Raw genomic sequence first — 26,122 nt, forward strand, 5'->3', positions numbered from 1 at the left:
CAGACATACTAATTGTTCAATTGGAGTGCTGGCTTCAATTTGCAATACACATGCATTCAGAAGGCTTTTGTCACTAGGTGTGTTTTTTAAAAAATCTGAACAATGTAATCAGCAAAACAATATTTTGAATGTGATTTGCCTACGTTTTAGGTTTCAAATTAAAAGATTCAGATTTTAAAAACTACTTTAATTGTAAGTCACCTTGATTTTAGTTGAAAGAAAAAAAAACCCCTAAATAAATTACAGTCACCCCTTATCTTTGCCTTAGTTCACCAGAACAACTTCAACAATATGCACTTGGCAAATATACAAATAAACAAACAAAACCCAAACCACACACACATAAAGGAAAACAACAGTTTAAACAGTGAAAGTGATTCCACTTTCTAAAAACATGCCTGAGATCCCACAATGAAGCTGCTTTTCCCTCAGTCTGTATCAGTTCCTGCCCGAGTGTCATAAACAGATTTTTAAACAGATAGTACTTATTTTTCTGATGTAAAGGATTTTCAAAGTAATTTAGAATAGATGTGATTTTAGCTTTACATGCTGACCCTAGAACATAACCATCACATATGATGAGGGGCAACTGTACATACAAAGCTATAGGGACCTTACCTGCAATTGAATCTCTCTCAATAGTTCTCCCCGAATCATCTGATCCAAGAACTGTATCCATAGGTGGCAATATTTTGTCACCATCAAGGACGTTTGTGCCTTCCAATTCATCCAAAGTTTCTGTCTCTGTCAAAATATTCCCATCTGGCTGATCAAGCTGAAGAACTGCATCCTCTTGTGATATCTGCTCTGTATATCCAGGTATTTTTTGATCTGTGCTCTTTGCTGTATTTTCTATAGAATGTATGTCATGTTCAACTTGTTTTGGATTAGCTACAATAAACAGAAATATGTGTATTAGACGAATTTCTGTGATCTTAAATTATACATTTTTACAGGAGTTGTATAGAACACAAACCCTGGGAAAATGCATCATGAGGTCTTTCTGCAAGGATGGTAAATTGGCCCTTGATGAAACAGAATAAATTAAAATTCTAGCTCTGTTTGCTATAGAGGAGTTTAAAAATATGGTCGTACCCAGGAACAAATATAACCCAGAATACTGTCACATTTTTATGACAAAGACCTGCAAATATTCTGAGAAACAGAGTTAAGGATCTCCTTCCAGACAAACAGGAAAAAATGCAGCATTTCTGTTAGCTATGGATTGACAACCAGGACTTCATGAAAATGATATGAAAATTGTGTGAAGCCAGAAGGCTGCAGCTACATATGCAATTCATTTTCAGTGGTGGTCAGTTTTTCCATCCTTATTTTTATGTTTCAGTAACAGAACACAAATCATGATATTCTATGATATCAGCATATGGTCCTGCCAAATTTTTAATAAAGCTATGGTAAAAATTTGTCCACAGGTTCATCCTTGTGAAGCGATGATTTCAAGATATGCCACAACTGGATGTATCATCTCTGTTTTTGTATTAAATATGGAACAGGTATGTTACCTGAGGGGAGGGGCTGCAGCTCAGAGGAAGAGCCCATAATTTGCAAGTGTATGCCCCAGTTTCAATCCCTGGAATCTCCAGATAGGGCAGAGAAAAATTCCTGTCTGAATCCTTAGAAGGCCATTGCCCATCAGTTTCAATAAAACTGAGCTAGAGGGTCCGACTCAGTACATGGCAGCTTCCTATGTAAACATACACATGAGAATGTAATGCCATCTTCTGTAACAGTGTAGTTCTAAAAACCCAACTAACCACCCATGGGAGGGGGTCATGCTGTTTGCCCAGCAGAATACGCTTCTGCCTCCCAGATCACTGCCTGAGGAATGGCATGACCCATGAAAACACAGAAGTTGGCCAGCCCTGGTTAACCCTATTGTTATTTTGTGGTGTTATTTTGTGTTATTATGGTGTAGGCTTCCTCATGAGGAAGCTTCTTGAACCATTCACTAAAGAGGCTACGCCGTGTCTCCAAAACTAGATGTGATAGGGCAAAACGGATGCCATTTTTGGAATCGGCACCCCAAATATACCCAGGAATTGGTGTAACATTTAAGGAAGCAAAATGTGTGTTGGTCTGTGTAATCTAAGTAAAATTAAATGTTCTGAAATGTGGCCCCAATAAACTATATTAAGCAAGACAGTAGCAGTTAAACCCGTGTCTGATCTGTACCTCTTCAGACAGCAAGACATAACTGAAAGTTGCCCCATACAAAAAACACCTCCACATAGGAAAATAAATATTATGGTAAAGGGTTCTAGCTAGCTTATTCCCTGACATGCAAGTTTCCTATGAAGAGGGCATTTGTGTGTGTGTGTGTGTGTGTTCGTGTGTGTGCATGCATGTGTGTGTGTGTGTGTGTGTGTGTGTGTGTGTGAAGGAGCATTTGATCGTGTGAGGCTGCACTACCAGTATGAAGTGACATACACCTGGTACAAGTTTATTACTACAATGACCCTAGTCAGATAGAATGTAACCATTAATCTACAGTGCAGCTTTAGGTGAACCATTATGGGCCCAAACCTATCCAAATTTCCAATGCCAGTGCAGACACAATGCAGCCCTGAGGAAAGGGAACAAGCATTCCCTTTGCTGGAGGAGGTCTCCATGAAAACATCCCCCCCCCCCGACTACACAATGCAGTGCATGCCCTGTTGGCATGGTGGCACCAGTGCTGGAAAACTGGATAGGATTTGACTGTTAGCTGTATAACACAACCCTACTCATGTCTACTCAGAAATAGTCCCACTTAGCAAATGTGATGGTATTTGTATGACTACATATCTGGAAATTTTTTTTTAATCCCAGCCCTGATTCACTTTAAGATCTTACCTGTAATGGATACACCAGAGTCCATCTCTGATTGTGAAAGAGATGCAAGTGGAGTGCTCTCACTAATGGGAGAGTATTTTTGCCTTAATGAATACATTAGTTCCTGAATATCATCCAGTAAGGCAGCTTCCTCATCAAACAAATCCATTTCCCTGATCACTTCTTCTTTATTTTCTATCTCCCTTGCATCTAAAACGTTGTTCACAATATCCAAAACATTAGACTCTGATGTTTCAAGGATCTCATCCAAAGCCTTTTCGGAATCCTCAGGGTTATCATGTTTCTGAGCAATCATCAGCTCCAGTTCCATATCATGAAACAAAGATTCTATCCTGAAAAGATGTTGTTCCCCAAGATATTTCTGTAAACGTGCAACACATTTTACATCAAGGAATTCTTTCATTATAGTGAGCTGCCTCACAGACTCACTGTATTCTGGCTCTGTAGCTTCACTTGCATGTTCTGAGACACCTATGGGCCCTGAGGGATCATGGGAATGCTGGGGTTTGCCTTCTGCTGAGAATTGTTTATCTTCAAACCCTTCCTGGGACAAATCTTCCTGGAGATGCTTTCCTGTTTCATTCAAGTCATCCTTCTTGTCTTCTAATTCAGAGATATTTAAACTACTTGGTGTCATTTTATCATGGTGATCCAGATTTTTATGTTTTTTATCAACCAGAAAATGTTTCTGCTCTTCATCTTTGTTTTCTTTCATCTCATTCAGTTGAGAATCTTCCTTTATTTGCATTCCTTCATTCTCCTTATTCAAATCTCTCATGCTAGCTTCCCTCTGGGCCTGCTCAAGCATTGTATTTGCTTCCTTGCTGGAATCAGCAGGATTAGCAGCTCTTGAAATAGCATCACTTGGCATTTGTGGTTGAGGGCTTGCACTTTCAAGACCTGATGTGAAACCTTGTTCAGATGCGAGTTTCTCTTTAGACATTTTGGCACTTAAAGCATTTTCATCTTGTAGTAGTTCCTCTTCTGGATCTTCTAAGAAACTATCTTCTTCAGCATCAAGCTCCAAGGACTGGAGTTCTGCTTCGGGTGACTCCTCTCCATCCATATCTCCATCAGTTGAGATTTGTTCAACTTCAACAATGTTTTGCTGAGTAAAGTTTCCATGTTGTGTAGCTCTCATGGATTTTTCCATACCAGACCTTTTCTCTAGTATCTCCTTGCTACTTGTAAGGTCATTCTCCTCCTCCTCCTCCTCATCTTCTTCTAAATATTGAGCTTCTCTTTCTTGTTTAGATTCTTTGATAGCTTCTTCAATATCTTTCTCAATAGGTACATTTTCCATTGCAGAGACATTTAACTGTTTCTCATCGAGTACCATTTTTAGTTCAAAATCTTTACCATCTTGCTTTGTATCATATTCTGTTTTGCTTTCCAAGATATTAGCATCATCCAGATCACTTTGAGATTCATTTATTAGTTCTTCCAGCAGCTCTGATACTATGATCTCAGACTTTTCTTTCTCATCCTCTGTTTTGCCTTGCTTGTCCCATACCGTTTTGTGTTTAGTATCATTTTCCAAGCTATCTTCTAAATGTTTCTTTCCTTCTCTTTCTTTGTCTTTTATTATTTTATGAAAAGAAAGGCCTTCTGGATCATCCTGGATGTCACCTAATGGTGGTTTTAAAGTTTCTTCTTCTGTTTCAATAGATGCTTTTGATTGCAGGACATCACCGTAATTAGAAAAGGCACCAAAAGTATGCATAGATTGTAGTTTCTCTGTAGTTGGTTCTACCCCACTTTTTGTAAGCTCTTTTTCCTGAGTTTTTTCTTCCTTAGGGTCAATGATATCTACATTATGTACATTTTTTGTAATAAGATCATGTTCTGATGTAAGGGGGTCATTTTCTGATGAAGTCTCTAAATGAGCTAAAACATCTCCGTTTTCTTTCTTGCTGATTACAGCCACTTCTTTATCCTCCTCTTCCTCCTCCTCTTCCTCCTCTAAATCATCCTTATCTTCTGCAGTCGTTCTTTCACCTCCACTGACAATTGCAAAAATCTTATCTCCTATATGTGTCAATAAACCAGAATCATCTTTTTTCTGATTAATGAGTTTTGTGGAGGCTTCCCTAGTACCATCATCAGGATCACTGGTTTCTGACTCAAATATATCAACAGATAATGTATTTTCAGTTTCTGGGTCTTCTGAAGATTTGATGTCTTCTTTTGTAAAAGAAAGCAAAGGAATTTCATCTGACTCCTTGTGAAGGTCTTCTAGATTCTCTACATCATAAGAGTCAATGTCCAAATCTTGCTCAGCATCACCATCAAGTGATGTAACTAGACTAGTAGTCTCATCATCAGACACAAAGGCATCTGCTGTTGAGCCAAATGTTGTTTTCAAGTCCTCTGATGTCTCTTGGTGTAAATGTTTGTAAGCACTATCATTTTTGCTTCCATAATCTGATTGTTTAGATTCACCCTGAGATACAGTAGCATTTTTGGCACTTTCAAGTTCTGGCACTTTTAGCATTTCCTGCAGCATATCTTCTGAAGGCTGATGTGCGCTTTGGTCTCCCTGAGGATTGTCTGTGTCGCTATTTACAGCATGGTTTTCACTCCTGGAATCAAGAGATCCCTCTACATTCTTATTTTTCTCAAAAATTAAATTATCCTGTTCACTCATTTCAACAGGGTCTTCACTGCTTTCTTCAGAGTCCATCTCAAGGCCATCACTTTCTGGATAAATGGACTCTGTAGGATCAGCTTTTTCAGTCTCCTCTTCCTTATCAGTTTCCAGATCATCCTTCATCTCACTACCCACTGTGTCCTCTGATAATTTTAAAAGCTCATCCACATTGTAATTGTCAAAATCATCTTTACCGTCTTCAAAACAAATAAAATCTGTTTCCTGAAAAAAAAGAAACCCACATATTTCAATTATATAAAGAAACAGATTTTTTTGTACTATCATATTATGATTTTTCTTTAAACATTGCTGAAATTGAGATTTTAACTGCTCCCACTAAAATCTGCAGGTGGTTTATCTAACTCAGAGACCTTTTTTCATCTCATGGCACTCTGACAAGGCACTAAAATTGTGGGCACACCATCAGGTTTTTAACAATTGACAAGGCACATCATGAGGTTGGTGGGGGGCTCACATCCCCCATTGGCCCTACTAATAAATGACTTTCTCCAAACTCCTGTGGTGCACCTGTGGACCAGTCGTGGCACATCAAGGTGTGGCTGAAAATGGCTGAACCCTATTAAAGGATGCAAGTAAAAATCTGAACAAGATTTAGGGTCCAGTCCTATCCAACTTTCCAGCACTGATGCAGCTGTGCCAGTGGGGCACTCATTGCATCCTGCAGTGGAGTGGGCAGGCACAGAGGCCTCCTCAAGGTAACTTTGTTCCTTTATCTTGGGGCTGCATTGGGGCTACATTAGCGCTGTAATGTTGGATAGAATTGGGCCCTTAGACTACAATGTTTGCATGCTTTTCTAAGGAATAAACTCCATTGAACACAATGGGACTTATGTAAACTCTACAGAACATACAAATTACCAGATTAAATTGTGTCAAGACTTGCACACCAATAAAGTTTCAACAATACGTCTGCAGAGAGTTACAACAAAGACACTACCTACACATCTGTTCCTCAATCTTTCCAGACTATACTGGCTATGTAAAAAAATGAGATAAAGCCTGAACAGGTCTAGGCAGACAATGACCTACTCTGCAATAGAAAGTTAACAAGCCCCTGACAGGAAGCCATACATGGCTGGTGGCATTCAGCCTGATGGGCTGCAATTTGTGCAGGCCCTGATCTACAAGATTGTGATCCGGATCAACTAGCTCTTCTGTTGCCTCCCTGCACACATTCAGAGGAATTAATTGTTCTCAATGACTGAGAGGTGTTTTTGGTGTGTTGAGATAAATGCTTTTAAGCACTATTTCCTCCATTCTCACTATTCCCCCCCCCCCGTGTCCCTTTGTGTGGTCTGTTTTCATTGTGAGCCTTTTAACTGACATGTACCCACCCACCCACACACACACACCCCCAAGCTTTTGAGCAGAATGGTGTATAAAACAAAACAACACATAGAAATAACTTACATCTGTTGGTACTTCTAGTTCATCATGGGTATAAATATGGTTTATTTCAAGTAAATCCTTTGGAAAATATCCAAAGTTGCTTCCAACCTGCCATGAAAACAAGAGGTCAGTGTAAGATAAAGCTTTTTAAAAACCATTGGTCTGTTGCTGTTTAATGTTTATTTAGAGCAAGCAATGCACTGAATACTATTGAGAAGTGGCAATGTCCCTTCCCAGACGACTTATGAAGCATACAAAAACATTCCAACAAGGTGCATGCTGCAACCTCTACATATACAATGGGGCATTTAAATATTCTTTTAAAAAAATATTGGTTTTGCATTTAAAGAACCTCTTTCTGACACTCAGGCTGTCAGATTCTTCTTCTAGAGCACTGCAAAGACACCACACATTCCCCCCCCCCCTAAATTATTTTAAACCTTCTACTGTCTTCACATAATGGGGACTGCTGGATCAAGACTATGGAATGATTCAAGTTAATGTATTCCTTAAAATAACCTTAAAATGATTCCTTAAATCATTCCTTAAAACAACAGTTAACTCTATTGGAAATGTGTCCAAACATTGATTAAGTTACAGAGTCAAAGGTCACATACTGTAAACAAGTTCATGTGTAAGTGCCTATAACGGTGCATACAGGCATACTGTGCTTGTCATTCTATCATGAGTCAATAACAACTTGAGGCATCTATAGCATGCAATTGCTCCGTCTCAACTACACTGAAAATGTAAGTGAATCTGTGGAAAGGAGCCACTGAAACATCAGTGCTGGAAGTTAAGTTTCAATTCAGAGAACTTTAAAAAAAGGTATATGGGACTCTTAGACAAACTCTGGAAAAAGTCAGGAGTTCAAAGTTCTACAAAAAAGAACAAAAAAGTCACTGAATGAAACAACTGCATTCACAGAATAGGTCTTTCTCACACTCCGTATTGTAGCCCCCCATCTGCTCCTAACAGGTTGGTGGACTCCCCTAAACAGAGAGTCTTGTTACAGGGGCAGGGAACTGTCCGAGGAAAGGTGAATTGCCCACATCAGAAAAGAAAGGAAAAAGTACCCTTAAGGGCGCAATCCTAACCCCTTATGTCAGTGCTTTCCAGCACTGACATAAGGGCAATGCAGCTCTGAGGTAAGGGATCAAACATTCGCTTACTTTGAGGAGGCCTCTGTGAGTGATACCCAACTGCAGGATGCAGCACATGTCCCATTGGCACCACTATGCCAGCACTGACATAAGGGGTTAGGATTGCGCCCTGAATGAATTATGAAGACCACATGGCTTAGGAACACAGGAAGCTGCTTTACACTGAGTCAGACCCTTGGTGCATCCAGGTTAGTACTGTCTACTCTGACCAGCAGTGGCTCTCCAGGGTTTCAGAGAAGGGGCTTTCCCCACCCTACCTGAGATCACCAGGGACTGACACTGGAGCTTTCTGCCTGCAAAGCAGGGGTTCTACCTCTGAGATATGGACCCATACTCAACTACAGTTTTGGATTCAAGCCATTGCGTTTAATCATGCATACTCTGCACACACTGATATAGAGAATATAAAAGGAAATATAAAAGGATATAAATATATAAAATATAAAAGTATCATTACATTCAGAAGCATGGTTATCCCTTCTACCCCTGAAAACAAGCAGTGCACCACAGGTGGTATGAGTGTGGTTGGAATTTGCAGTTTCTGAGCTAGTGAAGGACCTTTCTGCATTTTTGCTTTCTCATACATACACAATACTGGATCTTAAGAACCCAAGACTGGATCAGACCAAAGGTCTATCAAGTCCAGTATTCTGTTTCCCACAGTAGCCAATCAGATGCATTGGAAAGCCCACAAGCAGGGCATGAAGGCCACAGGCATCTACTGCTGTTGTCCCCCCACCTACAACTGGTATTCAGACCTATACTGCCTTGGGATGTGAAGGGACCACATAGACATTCTGGCTAACAGTCAATGATAGACCACATATTTGTCCATCTACCTTCTGGAGCCATCACCATAACATGCGGCAGCAAAGTCTATAAATTATGAAGAAGGGCTTTCCCCGGTCTATCCTGACTCTCCCTCAATCAATTTCACTGGATACCAAGTCCCTAGTATTTTGAGAGATGGGGAAAAAAAAACACCATGCATAATTTTATAAACATCTATCACATTCCCCCCATTAGTCATCTTTTTTTTTTCCCTAAAGAGTCTCTCTTCAAAGAGAAGGTGCTTCAGCTTCCTGAATATTTCAACTGCCATTTTCTTTCAAAATCTGCAATTTGGCCTTCCTCCACCCCATTTTTTTTTCTAATGCTACCACCATCAAATTTAACAATAGTGAATATTTACATTGATTTTATATCTGGATGAGATATATCAGGATGTTTTATCTTCATTTTCTAGGGAAAAGTATCTTTGCAAGACTACATCAAAATCTTAAGTTACACTGCAACTAGAGGCCAACATCATGTGCAAGTGTTGGAATACATACTCCTCTTTTGGGACTGCTGAAAAAACAAACATCATCTACCCAAATTCCTTCCTGTTGTCTCAGTTGTTCACCCACAACTTCAGTGCGAAACAATTCCCATCTTTATTGACATGTAGTTGTTCATTAGGAGTTATCAAGAGTAGGGGATGTGCTTCTAGCCAAATGCAAACTTAAAGGAAATAACTAAACCTTAACTCCTTCTGGAGAAAGCTCCATGCTACACTGTCACTTCTGAGCTCCATTAACTGTTGTCAGGAAGCCAATATTAACAATGGTGAATTGCTACAGAGATTAGATAACCTATGCAATTAGAAAAGGAAAGAAAAGTAAACATACTCTTTCAAGATTTTAGATTTAGTAAGACTGCAATCCAGGTGGTTTGTCTCATTCCAGGATATCCTGATGTTTTTTTTTATTATGGGAGGAACAAAAGGACTAATTTCTTGGAGAAATATTCCTTCTGATGTTTAAAAAAACAAAAGGAAAGGTAGATAGGCCACATTCTGATTTTCTTTCATCCAATAAGATATGAAAATGAAGGTTTCCAAGATCTATTTGCAGAACTTGAAAACACTACGTATTTCAAATGCTTGGCGCCTTTAGGAACTGGCATCATATTCTTACATGTGTGGGGATAGATACCTAATACTATATTGATGCTTATACACCAGCATCACATTTCAGGGTGCATTTACTGGAGATTTTTTCTCTAATTGGTTATTTGGATTTGGGCAATGGTATAATAAAGTGAAAATCTGTCTAATAGATATCATGCACATATTAATCGACTGCGCTAATAGTGGCTGAATGTGCTGTTCCCTTTGTTCAATATTTACTACTAAACTGTACAAACTAGTAGTCCAAAGTCATGTTTGCACAAGAGATGTTAGCAAACATTTAGCAATTGCTATAGCAGAAGCCAAAATATCACCCGTAACAATGTTCAGTTACACGGATATGGCTTTGTTCAATGCTTTTTTCCCCCTAATGCCCTAAAATCCTCTGGGGCAGGTAGCAAAGATCCTTCCAAGTGAAAAAGTCATAAAGTAGGTTTTATGTGGCTAACTTTTTATTGACTGAAGTTGTCATTTACAATGCAGCATAACAATGGTTTGTTCACATGCAATGCTTTACATTAACTGCATTATGGTCTCATCTATAGGATGCATTACAAATCAGCACAAAAATGCCTATAAACAGCATATGTGTGGTGACCTTGTGTGTAACTTAATACTGTTAGTAAACAGCTCCTCAATTGCTCCTGTATAAGCCTGCAGAAGAGTTTCAAATCTTCTCAGTAGCTAGACATATCTGCAAACAATAAGTAAAAGTAAAACACAACTTAGGCTGCAATCCTAGATACCTGTTATCCTAACCTGGGAGTTAGTCCCATTAAACTCAGTGGGACTTACTTCTGACATGCCTAAGATTGCACTGTTTGACTTTGCTGTCTCTAAGCTTTCATTTGAAGGTTATGGAATTCTCATCTTGGCAAGCTGGAGCTCTCTAGCATGACAGCTTATATTTGGCTATGCTGTAAACTGAGCCTTGGTGTCCTTTGCAAAACTGCTCTAAAGCAGCACAACGTGGCAGCAACTACAATTATCTGTGTGCAATACCAATTATTTTTCTGTAAAGTCATACGCATCATAGGTACCTGCGACTCAATGCTGGAAAAAGAAAGGCTGTCACTGTCAGCCGTGTGTGTCCACATTCTTTGGAATGCCCATTCCAAGCAGAACTGTGTCCGGGAAGAAAATGACTCTTCCTCAAGCCTCCCTTCCATCTGTCCTCATAGCTCTCTCACTACTACTTGAAATGCCACATATAATCAGATCCACTGTGTGAATGGGAACCTCTTCCGTTATCCAGACTGCAGCCTGCATTCTACATTCTTTTCACCAGCGTTGATGTTATATCAACACTTGCATATGCAACAGGGACATTTTTTGGTCAAACAGGAATGCAAATTATGAAGTAACTGTTCTGCTGTTTTTCATCCAAGCTAGGATGCTCCTCCCTCTTCCAATCATTCAGGCACACATATTCAGAAATAATGCCATAAACCTCTTGCATTAGTCTCTTCTCTTGCGCGAAAATAAGAACAACTAAAGTAAACAGTTCCCCCCTCCCTGCTCTGAAACTGCAGAAAGCTGTCTAATGCATACATTACGTCATTTAGTTTGCATAACATAAGAATAGAAAAGCAGTTGCCAGATCAGGCAAACACCCATCTAGCCCAGTTTCCTGTTGGCATAGTGCTTTGAATGTTGTAAGTGCTACAGAAATTGGCCTAGATCTATCAGTATGCTGCATGCAAAGACCTTATATATGCACTTGCAGATCCAGGGGATAAGTGGGGGGCACGAACTGACAGTACCAATCATCTGACTGCTGTAGGTATGAACCTGATTCAGCACAGTTTATGACATAGGTGGAACAAGCAGCAGAGGCAGTTATAGGTTGTTTTTTTTTAGCTTTTTTGTGAGTAGAGAACCCAATCTGGAAAGTGATCCATGTGGAAAATTTCCCCTCCCTGACAGGTGTGCAAATTAAGAGTCCTTTAAAGCCCTGCATGGCTTAGGAACTGAATACTTGAAGGCCTCCCATGTGTATCTACCTGTACACTTTATGCTGCACCTAAGGCCTTGCTTCCAGTCCTGTCTTTCAATTAAGTACAACTCACAGGCACAAAAGGTAGGGTCTTTTTGGTGGCGGCACCTACATTGGGAGACTCTGTCCCCCAGGAAATACATATGACTCCCTCTCTGATGGTTTTTTAAAAAAGGGTAAAGAGCTTTTTGTTTTGACCAGCCTTCTGCTTATAAGTTTGCCTTTAAAAAAAAAAAATTTCTGACATTCATATTACAGATATAATGTACTTTTAAAAGATCCATCTAGGGAGGTTTATCCATGCAATCGTGTCTGACTCTTGGAGACTTTATAGGTGAGAGCTCTCCATGCTACCCTGTCCAGCACAGCCTCTTTCAATTGTTGGATGTTCAAAGATCCATCTAAATATTGCTTTATTATTTTATATGATGTTAGTTCTGCTGTTTGATTTTAAATATGTATTATAAGCCACTCTGGTGGCCCCTGGGAGTGAAAAGGTGAATTAGAAATGTTTTAAATAACTGACATATCTCCCATTTTTCTAGAGTATCCACATCAGATATTTTAGCAACTCAACTACATGAACTATCCTTAGCATGACAGTCTAGGCCTAGTTGTTATGTACTGCAGAGGAATCAGAAATTTGCACTCTTGATGTTAACTTTCACCTGCCATTAGTTTGTGGAAGTGCATATGGAAGGTTGCAAGCCTAACCACACTTTCCTGAGAGTAAGCCCCATTGAACAAAATAGGACTTACTTCTGAGTAGGCCTGGTTAGGATTGTGCCCTAAGTGCATAACTGATTGCTATGTGCAAATTAGGTTGGTTAATGTGAATGCCACCTTTTTAGTCTTTTTTGTTTAAAAATATAGAACTCTAATTATCTCCCTCTCTCCCCCCCCCCCCCCAATAAATGTTACAGAGCTGATTCTAGCAACCACTCATACTTTGTGTTTATGAAGCCCTGGCAGCCCTGGAAACAGATGCCTCCTCATTATCCAGGTTATTTGTAGCACTCTAGATGTCAGAAGGGAATTACCAGCATGATACAATGATTTCATCCTGCTACTTTCACTGCATACAGTGCTTTTCCTGTCTCATCTACGCAGCTTTAATTGGACTCTCTCTTGCTGCTGAGAAGCTGTTGCATCATAAGCCCGCACACATATTGTAATGAAAGCAGCACCTCCTGGCAGCTCAGGGAGTGAAGATGGCTCATGGCAGTAGATCTTCCTTTGCAAAGGATCCTTACTGAAATGTATGGGAACTGTCTGGCCCTGCTCACAACTCTAATCATGGAGAAATTTCCACTTTGCAAGCGTTTCAGGCTGCAATCCTATCCACACTTCTGGGAGTAAATCTCATTGACTACAACGGGACTTACTTCTGAGTAGGCAGGCATAGGATTGGGCTCTCTTTCTATCCTACTTCTCTCCCAAAGACCTCAATGTAGAGAAAGTTAGATTTGATTGAGGGTGCATCACATTCAAAAGTCCCCACCCAAAGCAAGTGAGCTCTATGTGAATATTTCTGAAATAAATGAATCTTAAATTAGCTGCAACAAATTTGTACCATTAATTTCAAGGGTGCTTATGAGGCTAACTTTTGTAGACTTTATGCTAATGAACCACATTTTCACTAACTATAATGCTTTGTAATATTTGAATATCTATATCCCATCATTCTGTCCCACAAAGTAGTAAACAAACAACAGCAGGTCAAAAATATGACACAGTGAGGCCCTTTAGCATGTCTCAGAATGTGGCTGAAATGTTTATCACATGAACATTGCTTTAGTTGCTTACTCTTTCTTATTTCTCAGAACCAAACTACAGATTACCTGCAGTTGCAGTCTTCTTTCAAATTAACCTCCCTAAAGGCTGCAATCCCTATGCATGCTTTCCTGGGACTAATACCTACTGAATACAGTGGGACTTCTGAGTAAACATGCACAGTATTGTGCTGCAGGTTACTTTTTGCCCCATGGGAAAAAGATGCAGGGATTCTGCATCTATTCCCTATGAGTAAAAAAACAGGTGGGAACAAATGGCAGGAAAGAAAGGACCTTCCTCTGAGGCTGCTTTTCAGGATTAAAAAATGCAAAAACAAATCAAGCAACTACTGGAGGAAAGAAACCTGTAATTTCAAGCAATACATAGCTTGGTCCTCCATATTGAGAATACTGACAAAAACCAACACAACAAATACCTTGCAAGTATGATTAATATGGTATGCCAAACAGGAACACTTTTATTTCAAACAAACTCCTAGAAATCTGGCTGATCTGGCAATTGTACTCTTTCTCATTCCCGTAAATAGACATGGTCTTGAAACAGAAGTAGAAAGCAACCTCTGTTTCCTCACCAATTGCTAACCTTTCCTCCAAAAAAAAAAAAGGTAAAATAAAAAATGCATTAGAAAATGGTGGATGTGATACTATTTCGGTTGCTAGGTAATTCAACCTTTGCTGAGCCAGTTGGTGATTGTTTCCTCAGTGGGAGTTAAGGACCAGAGATGTTCTCTTGTAAGGGTAATTAGCCCACTAAAGTGAGGTTCGAGACCAGTTCTTTATATACACGTGTATTGGTCGGTAGAAAAAGGACTACCAATACTGAATTTGAAGCAGAGGGTGCTGGGAGTTTGATTGAACTGTCTGCAACATGGCTGCAGGGGGTCTACTTTGTTGCTCTCCAGGAATCTGAACCAGCATGAGTGATACTGCTGTCTCTTTTTCGAGGCCTGCTCAGGTATTTGTAAACCATTTAAAGCTACCCGAAGCCTTTAGTGATCTATTATCTAAAGAAAACTAAATCCTGTAGAACTACTCCTGGACTTTCTCATTGCTTGGTGAAGCAAGGAACACTTAATAATACATTAAGTGGTGCGATATGGTATTATTTTATTAACACGGGAAATGCAAAAATCTGCTTAAGCATCGGTGGTGAAAGCAGACACAGCAAAGAAGACACACTTATCAAAATGTTATTCAGAAAAGACAATTTGTAAAACGCAATCTGGGTTAAACCAAATAAGTGGTGAAAAACTTACACTTCCAGCCCAAAGATCATTTGTTCTTCCGCTTAATTTATAATAAACATATACTGATTCACCTTCTTTAAAATCTACAAATCGGCAATCTGGACCTTTAAAATCCTTCACTGCCTTCCCTCGACACATTAGCACTGTTGAAAGAAAATGAGAGAAAGAATGACATGGTTAAATAACCAACAGTTCACTGCACAAGACAGGCAATCTGACAATATCATGCAATTCATATGTACAAAAGAAAATAGAACAGGGATATGAAGCTATGATTGGTGAAAATATAGTATTAAAATTATAAGAACATAAGAAGAGCCCTGCTAGACCAGGACTAGGGCCCATCAGGTTCAGCTTCCTGTATCTCACACTGGCTCCAGGAGCACTCAAGACTACAAGATACTTGTATTCTATTGCCACTTCCTTGCATCCGGCATTCAGAGAAAGGTTACCTATAAAACCCAGATGCTCATGTAGTCATCATGGCTTGTAATCTGTATTGGACTTTTCCTCCATAAATCTGTCCAATCCCCTTTTGTGTATGTCTTGCACCACAATCCTAGGACTATCTACTCAGAGATAAACTCCATTGAGTTCAATGAGCTTTACTTATAGGTAAATGTAGATACAATTGTCTTTATCTTTTCAATTAATTTTAATCTTAATCAACTGTTTTAATCATTTGTTAAAACAATGAAAAAATATTATAAAGATTCAGACTATGTTGTACTGTACTAAAGTCAGGAGCAAAACTCTTAAGTATAATTATTATCCCAATCTAACACTTACAGCACAATCCTTTGCATGTCTAAACCTAAGTAAGTCACAGTGAGTTCTTTGGGGCATACTCCCAGTAAATTTGCACAGGATTGCAGCCATATTCACTTGAATGTTATGTGCTATTGATTTTAAAGGACTGCATTTTAAAACATATAGGTCCAGGATGCCAAAGGACATTCCTGAGCACCCTGGCACCCTAATCCTAAACCCAGAAATTTATCAATCTGAAACCAAAGTAAAATGGTTTCAAGTTAAGTGTCTTTGATTGAGGAACCAAAACTGGCATCATTGACATGTTTTTATCCATGAAAAACATCTAGTCTTAAAAAAATTCATACTTAAGTTTATGCAAGCAATTGACACTCATAAAATTGTAGGATATGCAAAATTAGGTACCTCCAATTTTCTGAAATTATTCATAAAAACTTCTTTTTGAAAGCTGATGAAGACAAACTGTACATTTTTTAAAACTGCTCTCTCAAATACATTAAGTTTACAAACAAATCTTAGGGCCCATTTCTATCCAACTTTCCAGCATGGATGCAGCCATACCAGTGGAGTGTACACTGCATCCTGCAGTGAGGAGACAGTCAAAGAGGCCTCCTCAAGGCAAGGAAACTTTTGTTCCCTTACCTTGGGGGCTGCATTGCAGCTGCATCAGTGCTGGAAAGTTGGTTAGGATTGGGCCTTTAATGTTTGACTAGTCACCAGTTTCAAACGCACTATCCTTTCTCTCTACCGTGAAGTGTCCCACTGAGTTCAGTGGGGCTCCCTCCCAAGTACATGACCCCAGGATTGTGCTGGAAGCCTCCAATTCTATGCACACATATTTGGGAGAAACCTTCTGAAGTCAGTGGGACTGCTTTACAACTAAACATTCATTGGATTACACAACTTGACTGTCATCATGCACATATATGAAGAATGATGAACTCTTCCTTCCAAATACACATATTTAGGAATGAGCTGTGAGTAGCGCAAACCAAACACACCAAATCTCAATCTGCAAATGAAAATATCTGAGATGTTCGCAGAGTGAACTCTGGAGCAGAAGACTAAATGTCAAGAAACAGTTACAGTCCTCTTAGTAGGTCAATATTTTTATTTGTATACTGTATCTCCAAGAGGGCAAATTTTACAGATTAGGGGCCCAATCCTTTCTAACTTTCCAGCATTGACACAGCTGTGCCAACAGGGTATGTGCTACATGGGAGGGCAGACACTGAGGCCTCCTCAAGCTAAGGGAATGTTTATTCCCTTACCAAAGGGCTGCATTGCGACTGCATATGAGCTGGAAAGTTGGATAGGATTGAACCCTAGGTCACTTTCAGAGAAAGTGTCAGAGAAAGGAAAAGAAGAGGGGAATGAGGTCACAAATTTGCTCCTCATCAAATCCAGCCTCTTGTGGCTAGAAGAGGCAGTTTTGTTTACAAGCAAAGGGTGGGGAAGCCAACTGCTTGATGCTGATAATTTTCCCCCCTCTAGATTTAATCCAAGAGCAGCACTAGGACAAACAGGTCTACCAAGAAGATTCTAATGGACTCTTAGCAAGCTCCTCCACAAGGTTGGTCCAGCTGCAGAAAGCAAGCTGTTTCAGTTGAGGCAACAATAATTAGGATTACAACCAAAGCAGCAGGTGATCCCAGATGTGCCCAATCCTATCCAACTTTCCAGCACTAATGCAGCCATACCAATGAGGCGTGTGCTGCATCCTGCAGTGGAGAGGCAGTCATGGAGGCCTTCTCAAGATTGGGAAACATTTGTTCCCTTACCTCGAGGCTGCATTGTGGCTATATCAGCACTGGAAAGTTGGACAGGGTTTGGTCCTCAGCCTCTCTTATGAAACTGCATGGGATCTCAGGGCCCAATCCTATCCAATTTTCCAGAAATGCAACCCCAAGGTAAGGGAACAAATGTTCCCATGCCTTGAGTAGGCCTCTGCGACTGCCTCCTCACCACAGGATGCAGTGCATGCCTCATTGACATGGCTGCACTGTCACTGGATTGGGCCGTCAGACTGGGTTTGGGGTGACAAGATCAGCCCTGACCCTACATCAAGGTAAATGACAGGTAAGCAAACAAGATTATGATGCTTTCCATTCTTAATAGGGGAGGAGGAACAGGAACTTTTCAATATAGCGATATCACTCTATTAATGTGCAGGACATTTTCTGCAGTATAAGAGAGGAGATCCCTGCCCCAAGGAGATTACAATCATTCTAAAATGTGGCACAGGGACCCTGCAGAGGAGGGAGCCGGGGTGGAAGCAAGCTTTACTCACAAGTCAACCCGCTCAGTGCACAGCTAGCTTGCTACCGAGTTTTACACTGGCATAAGAACTGCTTGATTCCAAGCAAACAGGAATCTAGTTTTGAAAGGGGCAACTAGTTTGCAGTGGGCCAGGGAGGGCGATGGCAGGGAGGACATCTCCAATCGCATCTCTGTTCCTTCTCAGTTGGGGGGTGGGAGAGAAAGAGCAGGGGAAATGGGTGCCTGCCGTGCCCTCGCCATCCTGGAGCTGCATTCGGGAGGAGCTCTCCAACCCCTTTCCCCAGCTGTAGGGAAAGGAAGGAGGAGGCAGCCGCCCGGCCTTTCTCTTCTCTGCGTGGCCTTGGAGATGCCAACAGGTCCTCGTTCAGCTCTGCGGCGAGGCAGTCGCAGGGACCCGGCGGCTGCTGGCTGGCTGGCTTCCCTCCCTCCCGCCACTTACTGCTGCATTCGGGGTCGGTGCAGCGCTTGTACTCGGCGAAGCGGCGGTCCAGCGGCCGGCTAGCCTGGCAGGAAGGCAGCGGCTGGGCGCAGAGGAGCAGGGCCAGGCACAGGAGCGCCGGCCACAGGCGGCGTCGCCACCGCCGCGCCGCAGCCATGTTTCGCCAGAGAGCCTGCCGGCCTGGCTGGCTGGCTGGCTGCGACGGGGAGGGGGAAGCGGAGCCCAGCAGACACGTCAGCAGAGCCCGGCTGGGAAAGGATCTAGGCAGGAGGAGGAGACTGGATCGCCGCCCCGGAGGAGCTGCTGCTGCAGCAGGAGGGAAAGGAGAGCACCGCACCCTGTGCGGCGTCCGCAGGGGAGAGAGCCATGCCCGGGGACGCGCGGTGGGTGGGGAGGCAGGCGCGGCGCTTTCCCCAGGACTCCGGCGGGGAGGCTCTGCCTCCCCTGCCTCCCCACCCGCCGCGCGCCCCTGCATTCCACGCACACACCCCCTCCATCATCTCCTCTTCCAGCCTGGGATGCCCCCGTCCCTCAAGTCTTCCACAGCTGCCTGACAGTCTGGAAAAGTCAACAGGTTCACCGGGAATAAAGCCACCTGTTGACTTCCTCTGCCAGGTCGGCGGCAGGTGCAGCCCAAGGTGTGCTTCCACTGCGATGCTTCTGGAAAGCACTAGGGATGGCTGCCTTGAGCCATTTCTGCCCACCGTTGTGCATACGCAACAGGGGCCCTGTGTGTGCACCTGTGGGCTGGGCAGAAATGGGTTTGAACCCGAGTTCTGCTGGAGAAAGCGCTGCACAGTCTTCGTTCCAGGGCATGGCTTGCTCTGCTTATATGGTGCCTGGATTGCTTCCCTGTGCCTCTCACAGGAGGAGTGCCCTTCTCTAGGGCAGTGGTCTGCAGCCTTTCTCATGCGTGCCACAAGCCCTGTATAATATGAGATTGGGGATCTGTCACCCTCTTTCCACTCCCTTTACGCCCTCCCAGCACTTTCACTGTGACCAGATATTCTTATTAGAGAGAACAGGAAAAGTCACCATGAAGCCTGGCGCTATTGAAAGCTATTTTCGCACAATTGCTAAGAACCTGAGCAGGACTGGGGCACAGTCTCCTGGTACACCAGGTGCCTCCCCCTTTACCTTGTGGTGCTCTAGTCCAGTGGTCTTCAACCTTTTTAATTCCCATAAGCTGCTATCACCCCATAACTGAGGCTTCACCACACCATTGGGGTCCCGACTCCAAGGCTGAAGAACACTGCTCTAGGGGGTATGTAGGGTAGGGTTCATTATGTGCATCTCTTTACCCAGCATTTCAGTTCTAGCATTTTAATAATGTTCAGAGTTGTTCACAATCCTACCAACACTTTGAGGCACCCTTGGTCTGGACATATCATGCACATGCTCCATAAATTGCATTGGCTTCCCCTTTGTTTTCCTGGCACAATTTCAGGTTTGTGTTACATCCTATGAAGCCCTACATGCCTTGCTACTTGTACCCAAGGACAGTCCACATCATATTAACTTGTCCACACACTGCAGTCCAAATCAGAAGACTTGCTTCACATGCACTGCTGAACACGGTATAGTTGGAGAGAATGTGGGACAAGGCCTTCTTGATGATGATGCTCCCCCCCCCCAGTTTGGAATTCCCTCCTTGGCTGGCTCCTAGATTTTCTAGCTTTAAGAAAGCCTTTTCTTGAATCCTGACCATGGATGTTGAATAAATAGCAGGCAGCATTATATGCTGGTCAGAGTCATAATTGGGAAAGAGTGTGGCACAGAACATGCAGTAAGAAGCTTTCAGGTGTTTCAGCCAGAGTTCAGAGAGCTGCTATGCTATCTTTTGAGTTAAGACATAGCACATGGTTTAAGGCCAGCTGGTGAGCCCATGACAAACCTAAGGCTTGGGCACAGTTATCAGGGAACATCTGTGGCCTCTACATCACACTGCATCTTTTTGCTGTAATAGATGTCAAAAATAGGTGGACCAGAGTGCCGCATCACCATTTTCAGAATTTCAGTGCACATTACTGAACTGTAAAGCTCCTTTCAGGCACTTCACAGTTCAATCCCTAAGTTGCCAGTCTCATAGCTTTCTTTACCTTACCTGCATTGGTTTCATTATTTTCTCTGACCCTATCCTAACCACTCAGAGTCACTGATTGGTCTTGCTGGCTTCTCTTACTACTTCTCGCCCCTAAAATGTGAACAGCAAAACTACTGGACACCTGGCATCCAGACCTGCATCCCTGTAATCCACCAAGCCAGATGCGACCTACCAGATGCTAACCACACATACCATTTTTCCAAGCAGGCAGCAAAAACAGGAAGCTTTATGAGCCCTTGGTGGACCATTGTACATGACTGACTGGTGGGCATGATGGGCCATGATGTACAGCCAGGGCCTCTGGTCCTGTTCTGCTTTCCACTCAAGCCCACCTTCCAGTTGCTTGCACCATACCAAAGGTCTGTTATTAGAGTTGACCAAATAATTAGAGTTATTTGGTTGCACCATACCAAAGATCTGTTATTAGAGTTGATCTGTGGAGTTGACACATCTAAGTGTTTGGATGAGTGACACAAGAAAGTGCACACATCAAGACTCAAACCAAGGTGTATAGGATCTTGTATCCCAACATTAACACGGCAGAACAGTCTCATGATTGAGATGTCATTACTTTCATCTTTGCTCATTTGGCAACGTGCAGCAGGGGGCCTTTCTCATTGACCTGTGGAAGGCATACAGGGTCCCCGGTATGAAGAACACAGTGCAGAAGACAATGCAGAATAAATTGCAGCCAGCTATCTACAATGTCCTTCCAATTATCACTACTTTCTTATCTGAAATTGCTAACAGCAATCTCTACTACTAATTGCAGAAGTGAGGTTGATGTTCTTATCATACACTCATGATGACTGATTTCTTGTATATTATTGTTCTGTGCACTCTCAATATGAACTCCATGTGTCTAACAAGACAATCAATAGCTGTTATGTGTGGCTGCAGGAAAGCAGAAGCTACTTACCTTTTTTTCACCCAAGAAATTGGAACATAGGAAGCTGCTTCTACTGAGCCAGGCTATTGATTCGTCTAGGCCAGGATTGACTCCACTAGCTGGCAATGGCTCTCCAGTGTTTCAGACAAAGAGGGGTCTTTCCCAGCTCTGCCTGGTGGTGCCAGGCAATGAACCTGGGACCTTCTGGATTCAAGGCATGTCCTCTGCCACTGAGCTACAACCTCGCCTCCAAGGCTGAAGTGTTAATACAAAAGCTTGCAACAAGAGAAGACTTATGAGACTGAATATGAAAGTAAGTTTGTTGTAATCAGTTCTGAGTAACTTGAAATTGTGAATAGGAACCACAAAATTCATTCACTTTAGGGCCTGTTCATTTGTTACTTAACCTTTGAAAGTTGCTCTTCAGGGTGTGGGAAAGGGGAGATAATACCTTAAACTTGCTCCAAATCTTACTTTAGTACCATCTTAGATCCAAGTGGAGAAGGAATAAGCTTAGAGAACTCCCTTTCATGGGATGGATATAATGACCAGAAGTTCCTGCTGGGAAAACTGCACTCTTCGTGCCAAAGAGAGGATGAAACTGGATTGTACTCAGCTGAGGTGATATGAGGGATCTGGTGTCCTCTGAAATCCAGAGGTCTCACCCATGGTCCCATACCCTTCTTTTCCACTGCAGGTGCCTTTATTAACGTGCAGTACATTGACTAAGTAGAATCCTGCAAGATCGACTCCTGAAATCTTGAGCACCCTCACCACCACCATGAGGTGGTGCAACAAGAGGTCCTGCTTTTTCTCATTGGGATGCATTTGTGGGTAGTCTGCAACACTGGACTCCTCCATTGTTCCCAGCTGAACAACCTATGGGTGCAGAAAACTTTACTACACAAGTCAGGATTGACTTTGAGAAATGAGAGGGACAATGAGAGGGACTACTTTGCTTCACATGAGTAGTAAAGATGTGCCCTAAAAAAATGTTCTGCCTGCTAGGTTCATCTTATCTTTACCCAAATTACCTAGCCACTATCCATAGTCGCTCTTCCAACTGTGACCATCACGAGGAACAACTAATGCTATTCTTAACACACTGCACATGTATCTAACCCTTTAAAAAACCCAGTTATATATCCTTTTATTTATTGTTTTGCTGTAAAACAGGCTCAGGGCAGCTTTTAATGATAAATCACACAATAAAATACAGTAATACAATTCAACCAATTTAAGCTGAAAAAGCAACTCATCAAATGAAAATATAAAATAAATCCAGATGATAAAAGGCCTTTAAAAGATCTCATATACTACTAAAAGCCCGAGAAAATGAGAGAGATTTTTAGTTTTTATAAATGACAAAAAGACATTGTTGGCAGGTGATGGCATATATAACAATGGGTGCAATCCTAACCCCTTATGTCAGTGCTTTCCAGCACTGGTATAGTGGTGCCAATGGAAAGTGCTGGAAAGCACTGACATAAGGGGTTAGGATTGCACCCAATGAAGAATATGCAAGTGAAGGGACTCTTGTTAGTATGGCTGCAGTAGATCATGTACACGGAGTCTCCGAGTTAGGAATGTCCCAGTTATGGTCAGCTGCATCAGCACTTCTGTGTAGGTGCACTCTGTCCATTGTGCTGTTTTTTGCACAGGTGCAAAAACTGGGCTGGCAAGAGCTGGTGGTTTCAATTTATTAAAATAGGACTTACTTGACATGCATAGGATTGGGCTGTCAAACAAGTAGCTCTCCAGTTGCTCCACTGTGCACCATTCAGATCAGTTTCAGCCTACCAAGGTTGTTCACATCTTTGCACATACAACATCAACCTAGGAAGTCAGGGCTGGGAAAGACTGAAATGCTGAAATGCTGGAACACTGCTGTCAGTCAGCGTATGCAATACCAAGACAGACAGACCAATGGGCTGACTTGGTAGAAAGTAGCTTCCAATTGCCATATTTTGAGTTGAGAAGCAATTTTCTCTCCACTCACATGGCCTTGTGATTTTGAGTGGAGTGAGAGGAAAGATGGCTTACCATAGAATGGTTTGGTTTAGTTCAGCTTAGCACACTGAAATCAAAGCATGTCCAGGTCAATTCTGAATCACACAAACCAGTTCCCAAATCCTTCAGGGCAAAAAACCAATCCCTGAGCCCCACCCAGGGAATGATACACAATTTCAGCACAATTTCAAACCAATCTGAAAGACTTGTTCTGTAGGGCAGTGTTTCTCAACCAGTAGAGATACAGAGATACAGATACTACCAGTGGTACTTGAGGTGGTGTCTGGAGGTACTCACAGGACCCCTGGACCCCTGCCACTCAGCAGCTGGACTAGGAACACAACACAGCAAACAGTAGTAAGAGGCTAGGCTTGGCTAGCCGAGCTCCAAAGAAAGCTTTTCCATGCTCAAAAAAACCCTCCCATCTACCCTGAGCTTCTTACTGGAGTTTGTAGCTTTGCATCTGGTCTCCCAAACCAGAAGTAACTGGCGACAATGTCATCAGCAGTTACTTCTGGTGGTACTTCAGGTAGGTGAACCATGTGAAATGGTATGGCAGAGAACAAACCTTGAGAAACACTGCTCTAGGGCAGGGGTGGGCAAACCCCAGCCTGGAGGCCATTTATGACTCTCGGTGTCCCCCAATCTGGTCTGCAGGGAGCCCGCAGTCTCCAATGAGCTTCTGGCCTATTGGAGACTGTTGGAGCCCACACTGGCCCGTGACTGCTGGTCACAACCGTCAGACACGAGCTGTGGGTCAAGTTAGAACAAGGTCTTTTATAGTCTCCAGGTGTTTTCTGCTTTTCCCTGGGCATTATTTTAACCCCCCCCTCCATTGCCTCTTATCAAACAACTTATGACTCCATGTGTTTGGCTTGGTCTGTATGTTTTCACTGTGCAAGAGATGTGTGGTGAAACAGTTCATAGTTCTCATGTGGTTCTACATGCCTGTATTACAGTTCTCATGTGTATTATAAATATGCTCAGTAAAATTCATTCATTCATATACATTCAGTCTCTAATGTATTAATTTATGTAATTATTCAAATTTGAAATGTAAATTAATTCTTTTTTCCCCCCTGGCTGTCAGAGAGATGATGTGCCCCTCCTGCCAAAATGTTTGCCGAACTCTGCTCCAGGGTGACACAGAAATACATATTTGGAAGTCAGTATTTCACATTTTGGTGAAATACCAGAAATAACCTTCCTTTAACCTACTCCACAAAAATAACTAAAATAAAAAGATTGCCATCCTTTGCATGTTGACCTGACAGTAAATTCTATTGAAATCAGAGTGGCTTTGTTCCAAATAAACAGTAATGGGGCAGACAAAATGTGAAGGGCTGCCATTCTGTAGGAGTAATTCGCACACTGCACTGACTTTTGAGCAAACATATGTCCTGGGGTTATCCTAGGTATATCTACTCAGAAGTTTGTTTGTTTGTTTATTTATTTAGCGCAGTCATTTTCAATCACTGTGCCATGGCACACTGGTGTGCCATGAGTGGTCCACAGGTGTGCCACAGGAATTTGGGGGAAGGTCATTTATTAATAGGGCCAATGGGAGATGTGAGCCCCTACTGGCAGCATGGTGTGCCTTGTCAATTGTCAAAATCCTGGTGGTGTGCCTTGTCAGTGTGCTGTGAGATGAAAAAGGTTGAAAATCACTGATTTAATGTATGGCATATAATACATGGACTTACACATCAATTAGACTAGATCAAATGTCAATGTCCAGTTCGTCCAGCCATTCAAGGATAGAGTTACCTCCATGGAAAATTTCAGACCATGGCTCAGTATATGCCCTCAGTTTGCAGCCAGACACAATGTTGTACATGGTTTGGTGGGAGAACCCGCAATCACACTGTGGGGTAGATACTAGCCCCCACTTAAACACTGAGTCCTGACTAACATCATGTAGGGTACGGACCCTGTTCAAAGTTTTCCAGTGCTGGTGAGGTAAGTCGAAACCTGGCACCTTAAGTGCCAGAAGCAAGTAAGCCCCACTGTGTTCAGTGGAACTTCCAGGTGTGGATAGGACTGCAGCTTAGAAAGACCATCTACAGCAGTGGTTACCAAACTTTTTTGACTGGTGGCTCTGCTGACCTACTGGGCCATTGGCTGTGGCTCCCTATTAGGGCTGCAATCCTATACATTGTATAGGGTAGCAGGATTTTTGTGAAGATTCCGTGGCTCCATTGGCTAGTTTCCACAGCTCACAGTTTGGGAACCACTGATAGACAGCAACAGCCGGGCTGCAAATCTTCACAACACATTCACAGCCTCAGCCTGAATGGGTTTTCTCAGAAGCAAGCCCTACACATGTACTTAGTACTTGTAGGAACTTAGTAAGAAGTCCATTAGCACACAGTAAATCAGTGGGACCTACTTCTGAGTGGATAGAATTGCTCTGCCAGGAACTAACTCACCACAAGCAAGGCACTTCTCTCCTCGCCCACAATGAGGAGTCGGTCCACAGATGGAAGCAGAGAGACTCATGTTTTCACGCATGCGCGCACATGGCTTTAGAGACTGAGAATCACGTGAGGTGAAGGATGATGACACC

General features: G+C 42.2%; 1 protein-coding gene across 2 annotated transcripts in view; it reads right to left on the reverse strand.

The window, feature by feature from the left end:
- The window catches only part of MIA3 (MIA SH3 domain ER export factor 3), a 56,983-nt gene extending 38,243 nt beyond the window's left edge, over positions 1–18,740 (reverse strand). For both annotated transcript variants that reach the window (XM_066618716.1, XM_066618715.1), the window contains exons 1-5: positions 18,554–18,740; positions 15,073–15,206; positions 6,935–7,021; positions 2,854–5,725; positions 619–891 (exon numbers count right to left, since the gene is read on the reverse strand). In XM_066618716.1, the coding sequence (XP_066474813.1) occupies positions 619–891; positions 2,854–5,725; positions 6,935–7,021; positions 15,073–15,206; positions 18,554–18,710 (3,523 nt within the window). In that variant the 5' untranslated portion in view covers positions 18,711–18,740. The remainder of the gene's footprint in view (positions 1–618; positions 892–2,853; positions 5,726–6,934; positions 7,022–15,072; positions 15,207–18,553) is intronic.
- Between the last annotated feature and the right edge of the window lie 7,382 nt (positions 18,741–26,122).

Source organism: Tiliqua scincoides, chromosome 1, assembly GCF_035046505.1.
Source record: "Tiliqua scincoides isolate rTilSci1 chromosome 1, rTilSci1.hap2, whole genome shotgun sequence".
Lineage (NCBI taxonomy): Eukaryota > Metazoa > Chordata > Lepidosauria > Squamata > Scincidae > Tiliqua > Tiliqua scincoides.